The sequence below is a fragment of the Mustela lutreola genome, chromosome 15 (assembly GCF_030435805.1).
Source record: "Mustela lutreola isolate mMusLut2 chromosome 15, mMusLut2.pri, whole genome shotgun sequence".
NCBI lineage: Eukaryota > Metazoa > Chordata > Mammalia > Carnivora > Mustelidae > Mustela > Mustela lutreola.
The window spans coordinates 6,102,142-6,108,893 of record NC_081304.1 but is presented as its reverse complement, the minus strand read 5'-3'; the positions used below and the strand labels follow the sequence as shown (position 1 = coordinate 6,108,893).

General features: G+C 63.9%; 1 protein-coding gene across 2 annotated transcripts; it reads right to left on the bottom strand.

Annotated features, from left to right (window-relative positions):
* Positions 1 to 318: 318 nt before the first annotated feature.
* USH1G (USH1 protein network component sans) lies at positions 319 to 6,511 on the bottom strand. Of its 2 annotated transcripts, XM_059149218.1 has the most exons (3): positions 6,061 to 6,470; positions 2,651 to 3,868; positions 319 to 1,697 (listed from the first exon to the last, which is right to left on the bottom strand). In XM_059149218.1, exons 1-3 carry the CDS (start codon positions 6,222 to 6,224, stop codon positions 1,694 to 1,696), a joined length of 1,386 nt encoding a protein of 461 aa, XP_059005201.1. In that variant the 5' UTR covers positions 6,225 to 6,470; the 3' UTR covers positions 319 to 1,693. The 2 variants fall into 2 exon arrangements, with proteins under 2 accessions (XP_059005201.1, XP_059005202.1); XM_059149219.1 differs by lacking the exon at positions 319 to 1,697 and having other exon boundaries at positions 2,647 to 3,868; positions 6,061 to 6,511.
* Positions 6,512 to 6,752: the final 241 nt, after the last annotated feature.

The following is a 6,752-nucleotide window of genomic DNA, read 5'->3' as shown; positions in this document are numbered from 1 at the left end:
AGGGGTACTTTGTAGGGCAGTGGGAATCGCTGAGCCTGCCCCATCCCAGCACTGGGAGAACCGGGAGGAGGCTGAGGCCAGGACACAGACATGGGACAGGAGAGAAAGGGCAGCACCTGGGGCTCTGGGGAAGTCGAGTCGGCACTTGGGGGTGGCCCCAGGCCCAGGCCCAGAGAACAGGGAAAATGACTGGGGTGGGCTCGGGGTGGCAGTGGCAGGCGGCCAAGCCTGCAGCGTGGGAACTGAAGCCACTTCCACCATGGCCCCCGCTCTGGGCAGACCGGACCCACCAGAGGGAGGCCTGTGGCATTTTGTGGGGGTTCTCTAGTCCCCTGGCCCAGCCAAGGGGGCCCAGGAAAGAGATGGGGACTGTGGCAGTGCTCCCAGTGGGAGCTGCTTCCTAAGCTGAGGGTCAGGAACGGGGGTCCGCTGCTGAAAGGATGAGGGGCACACCGGGGGTCCCCTGAGTACCTCTCCCATAGCCATGACCTCAGTCTGATTGGAAAACCAAGGACACCTGTCTGAGGACCCCCTGGGGCTGGCCTTTTCCCCTGGTCTCACTGCTGTCGCAGAGGAGGGACACATGCTGAGCCCCCACTGACACACTGCCCATGCAGAACTCGCAGCCGCCTGGCTGCCTCCCCACCGGGAGGCAAATCGACCAACCAGCCCTCAACACAGTCACACATGCACAGAGTCCTGGGGACCCAGGGACAGCCAGCAGCTTAGATCAGCCACATCCTCAGGCTCTTACACTGTCCATATCGTGCAACTGGCCCCCAAGAGGCCAGACACCCAGACGTGCCCAGTCTCCGCCTGTCTCTGGCCTGGGAGATGCGGAAGCAGTTGGCAGCTGCCTCCCTCCAACCCAGAGCTCGCCCACCAGGCCTACGGGCCCTAATACCGCAGCTCACTGCTCTAGCACCTTGTATCTACTGCCCTGACCCTCTGGGGTCTCTGGAGGGACTAGGCTGGAGGCGGGGGGAGGAGGGCAGTGTGAGGAGGGCAGAGTCAGGCTGGGCCCCGCCACAAGGTGAGCTGGTAAGGATGCTAGGCAGCCCCGCCCCCCCCACCCCCGCCTGGCACTCCAGCTCCCCAGCATGGCCAGCAGGAGAAGGAGAAGGGGGCTGGCTGTGATTGGGACAGGGGTGGGGACTAAAGTCAGGGCATTTGGCTGAAGAGTCTAGCCAGGAACCTCCCCTCTAGGGTGGGGAGAGGGGGAGGCAGCCCAAACTCTTCCCTTCACAAAAACAGAGGAAGTGAGCAAGTCTCCAGCCTGAACACAGCAACAGGACCTTTGGAGGAGGGGTGGGGAGAGACAACAGCCTGGCCGGCCCGGTGGGACAGGCCATGCCCACCCCCTCACACTCCCATTCAGCTCCATCGAGCCTGTCATCTATTCCCTGGGGCTCCAGCACCCCTCTTCCTCTGGGGCAGGCCTCCCACTAATCCACACACCCTTGGGGCCATTCAGATGGGGGAGGCTCAAGGGCTCCGGGACCCCTTGCTGGTACCTCCAGGCTATGCCTCTGCTGTGGAGTGTGGACAGGCTTTCAAAGGAGAAGACCACATGGTCTTTGCTCCTGGGAGGAGGGGATGGCTTCAGGGCTGGCGACTGTGAGGCCCTCATGGCCCCACGATGGGTTGTGGCAACTTGCAATTAATTCATTTTGGTCTGGAGAGGAGCCTCCTGTTACCTGCAGAGAAAGATACAGAAACAGACTTCAGGTAAGGGCCTTCAAGACCAGTTTGAACCAACACCAGCCTTTTTGGTCAAGCAGTCCTCTCCGGACAGGCTAATGGTCTGGGATGGGGCCCTTGGCCAGGGGGTGTCTTCCCCATCCCCCAAACTCTAAACCAGCCTACCTCCCCACACCCACCCCTGCCCTAATACCGCAGCTCACTGCAGCTGTGCAGCTCACCCAGCTGTGCAGGGTAAAGGCCAAAGACACCAAAAGGAGGTGGCAGCATTTGCTGGGCTTGTGGGATGCCACGAGAAAGGGGCCAGGGGAGAAGCAGACCACCAGTGCGGTAGCAGACCTGAGCTCCCCGATTGCTTTTGACGTGACGGCTCTCCTCCCGTGGGAGTCACCAGGCTCTGGAGCCGCACAGACCAGGGATCAAGCCCAGGCTCTGCACCAGGCAGCAGCAGGACCTTGGGGTAAGCTGCTGGAACCCTCTGAGCCTCCACTTGCTCTCCTGGAAAATGGGGTGACGCAGCCCCCGCACAGGGGTCTGGGGAGGACTCAGTGAGAGGCATGTGGAGGGCCATCTCTAGCACCCGGTGGATGGGAGGGCTCAAAGCGTCCTGGCTGTGATTACTCTGACTACTTACTGTTTGGCATCCACAAAGACATCCATGTTGGGGGCATTCTGATATCCCCCAAATCAAGGAGCCTTTTACATTAGCTGGGATAAGAAGGCCTCCAGTGCTCATTAAACTGGCAGCTTCTTTTTCAGAATTAGGGGCAAACAAATTAAGTGGAACCTCTTGTCTTTGATGAGGGCTTAGATTTTAGGAAATAGGGTATTACACACACTCACACTCCTGAAAAGGCAGATCCTCCCCACCCCTACCCCACCCTGCCCCACAACTCCCTCAGGCCTCCGGGGGCCTATCTCCCCAGGTCCCCCAGGCTGGGGCACTCACAACTCCGTGTCCTCCAGGGCCGGCGGGCGTTCCAGCGCCTGCCTCCTCCTCCTCACGGCCCCCAGAATCTTCTTGCGGGGCCCCAGGGGGACGCTGATGCTGCGGAGGTCAAGGTCGGAGCAGAGCATCAAGGCCTCGAGGTCAATCTTCTCCTGCCGCAGGAGGGAGGCGAAGTCCTCCATGTGCAGGGAAGCCAAGAAGGTCTCCAGCGGGCTCGTCTCGGGCTCCAGGTCCTCATCCAGGCCCAAGTCCAGCTCGTCCCAGGGCAGCTCCTCCCCGCAGCTGCGGTCCTGCAGGCTGTTGGCACTGCCCAGGCTGTCGTCGTCCAGGCTGGGGGAGCTCTGCAGCCGCCCTCGCGGGGCGCCCCCGCCGTCCGGCGCCGCGTCCTCGCGGCCCAGCCCGTGCAGCCCGCTGCTCAAGTAGTTCCTGCGGAACACCATGGTGCCCAGGCCGGGCCGGGTAAACAGGGAGTCGTGGCCTGAGTCGGTGCTGACCTCCGAGTGGGCCGGCTCGGCCGCCAGCGTGGCACGGGAGACGCTGTCCTCGTCGGAGAGGAACATGTCCCGGAGCGGGGCGCGGCCCCACTCCTTGGGGTTGGCGTAGGTGCCCTGGCGCACGAACATCACGTCGCTGCCCAGCTGCAGGCCCGAGAGCGAGCGCACGCTCTTGCGGCCGTCCTCGGAGATCTTGAAGGTGCCCTCGCCGCCCTGCTTGCGCCGCTCCAGCTTCCGCTGGATCTTGGCCTTGCCCCTGGCCGTGCCGTGCAGCGTGGCCTGCGAGTAGGGCAGCTGGCTGCCCAGCGCCAGGTGCTGCAGCCGGCGGCTCAGGGTGCTGGACGTGAGGCTGGAGAAGCTGAGCGCGTCCGAGCGCTCGGCCAGCTCGCGCCGGTAGCGCCGCTCCATGCGCTCGTGGTGCTTGCGCTGCATCTTGGCGCACTCGCGGATGCGCCGCTCGGCCTCGCGGAAGGCCTTGTCCTTCAGCTTGCCCACCAGCTTGGGGTTGAGGCTGCTCTGCTTGGCCGCGATGGAGTCCAGGTAGCGCACGCACTCCATGTGGCCCTTCATGGCGGCCATGTCCAGCGGCGTGTGGTAGTCGTTGTCCAGGCACCAGATGTTGGCCCCGAAGGACACCAGGAAGGAGAGGCAGTGCAGGTGGCCGTTGGAAGCTGCCAGGTGCAGGGGCGTGTTGCCCCAGATGTCGCACTTGTCTGGGTCACCCCTGCAGAGGGGACACGCAGGGAGGGGTGATGAGCCAACACAGTTTCGGGCTCTGGCAGCAGGAGCGGGGAGCTCCCGGCCTGAGCCGCCCCATGGGCACCCCAGCGGGACCCCCGGGGCCTGAGATGCCTCCTCGGACTCCAGGAGACGTCGGACGGACCTGGGAGCGGGGCCGGGGGTGGCGGGCGATGAAGGCGGAAATGGCCCCAGACCTGCAGGGGGCGGGGCGACAGAAAAGGCGGGGCCAGGGCGGGGCCTTCCCCAAGAGAACTGATGGCTGGGAATCTCAGGGGATAAATATTTGATGCCCAGAGAGAAAGGAGTGAATTATTCATGGAGCCCAGCGGGGAGCTGTCCCAGAGAGGTGGTGGGCCAGGGCCGAGTCTAGGTCTCTAGGCAGGCATGGTGGTCAGTGTGGCTGCGGGTGTAGGGGTGACCCTAAGAGAGGGCACAAGAGAGTGGTGGGTGCAGAGCCTGAGCCCTGGGTGAGTGTGTGTATGGGTGTGTGCCTGCGTGTCGGCGGGCACGGCCATGTCTGCAGGGAGCAGGGCCAGGCCTGGCAAGGCTGCGTGTGAGAGCAGGTGTCGGGTCTTGGCCTGGGCTGGGAGGAGAGCCTGGGGGCAGCCAGGACCAAAGGGGAGGAGGAGGCAAGTCTGCAACCCAGGCCCAGGGGCCTTTCCTTCCCCGGAGCAGCCCCATCTTTGGGAGCCTTGTCAGGCAGCCTGGCTTGTGCCTGCCCAGGGGACCCACCCAGCATCCTCCAACACCCTCCACACCAGATTGTGCCCCTTGGGCATGCTCCAGCGGGCTCCTCCAAGCTCTCCCCTCCCACAGAGGCCTGGCTCAGCACCTCTGCTCACTAATGAGGCCACGAGCCCACCCCCGCAGAGCTGGAGGAAGAATCACCCCCTTGTCTCAACAGCTCCCCCACAAACCCCTCCTCACTTCCCCTACTGGTCGCCAAGTCCTACAGGACAATGTGGCAAGGAGCTGCTTGGCATTTGGCCCACACCCCATCCAGTACCAGCCTTTGCTCTCTGTAGGAGCTGGGGGACTTAGTGCATCAGGAAGGCACTCTTTTCCCCCTCCCGTGGACCTCTCTGATGGGGGGCGGTATGGGAGGACCGCTGTGTGCTCTCTTGGTGTGGGAAGAGGCTAGTCTGGCTAGTCTGGGCTTCTCAAAGCCAGCAGCCTGGTCTTAAGGGCTGCTCCCACCTGCTGCTGGACTGGGAAGTGGCAGCAGAGGGAGGGTGAAGGAGTTCCCCACCCACCACATGCTCAGGCCACAGGCCAGCATCCGGCACTGAGATCAGCTGGACCCCTTTCCCTCCACCGTGATTTCCCAGGGCCTAAGATGTTCCTGTGAACCCTCCTGGGGCATGTCTTCTTGGGGAATGTCTTCCACTCCTTTTCCCTGCCCAGGTGTCCGGTTCAACCAGGTGACCTCTCTGTATAAAACTGCGGAGGCTGGCGAAGTTTCATTCAGACCCAGGAGCCCACGTCAGTGGCCCTGGACCCTGAATTCTTTCATTGCTACCTTCAAACCCCTTTCCTGGCCCTGACCCCTGGACTCTAGGACCACTGTTCCCCCTAGACAACTCCTGAAGGAGGGAGAGGGAGCCTGCTATCAAGGGAGGGGCATAGAGGGAGTTAATGGGGCGGCTGTACCCACTGACATTTGGTGCTGCGGTCAGCGCCCATAAATCCCAAGAATGAGCTGGGAGAGAGCTGTGTGAGCCCCAGCCTTCCCGGCGGTGCAGCTCTGGGTCGGAGAGCCCCTTGGACCGCAGGCTGGGGAGTGGACACTAAAGAGCCTCTCCTCGCACCGCCTGTGCCCCTTCTCTCCACCCCCACCTTGCTTCCAAGCGCTACCCACCCAGGAGACCTCTTCCACCTTCCCCTCACTCTTCAGCCCCTCCCATAATCATGCCCCCCCCCCAACCCAGTCTCTGCCGTCCTAGCCCCACATCCGGGTCACAAGTGTCGCATACCTCAAGTTGTGCCCCCTCCCACCAGTGCCAGGCTCCAGAGTCCCACCTGAGGGTCAGCGGGGTAGAGAAGAGGGTGGGTCAGAGGAGGGAGGGGGAAGACACATTAGAGTCTTGGGAAGTGTGTCTCAGGGGACCGGAGGGACCTGAAGGCTCTCTTCCCCCTCCACTGGGGGGCTTAGGCAGGGGCAGGGTGGATACTCACCCTCGGCTCACGATGACACGCAGCGACTCCAGGTTGCCATGGTAGGCAGCCCAGAGAGTGGGAGTCATGCCATCCTCATCGGGGGCGTTCAGCTCCTTCCTGGTGGCCTCTTTGAGGAGCTCCAGGTAGCCGTCCCGGGCCGCTCGGTGGTACTGGTCGTTCATGGCGCCTGGCTTGGACAGGGTGGGCAGGGGGCGCGGGGAAATGCCCCCCGCGGGGGAGGGCGGCGGGGTTAGGGCTGAGGCATGGGGTTGGGGGAGGGGGCCGAGCAGGGGCCGGGGCCGCCAGCCCCCGCTGCCGCAGACGGAGGTTGCGGAGCGCCAGAGCCGCCGCTACTCCGACATCTGAGCCGCTCGCCCCGGGTGGGAGGGGGGAAGGAACTCCCGCTGCCCAGGGAGCCGCCCCCGGGTTGCCCCTGGGTCCTAAACACCTGCTACCGAACGCACAGGGGTGACCCACGCGAGGCCCTGCCCTCGCTCCAAAAGTGGTGACCCCAGCGCCCCGCTCCATGAGGCCCGGTCTGGGGACAGTGGGGGGGGGGTCTGTCCCTGCGGCTCCCGATGTCTTCACCGTCGAAGGAAGGGGCCCAGGGCTGAGGAGGGGTGTCTGCGGGCAGTCAGGATCCCTAGGACAGAGGCTTGGGACGGGTAGGAGGACTGACGCCCAGACAGCGAGTAGCTCCCCCCACCCCC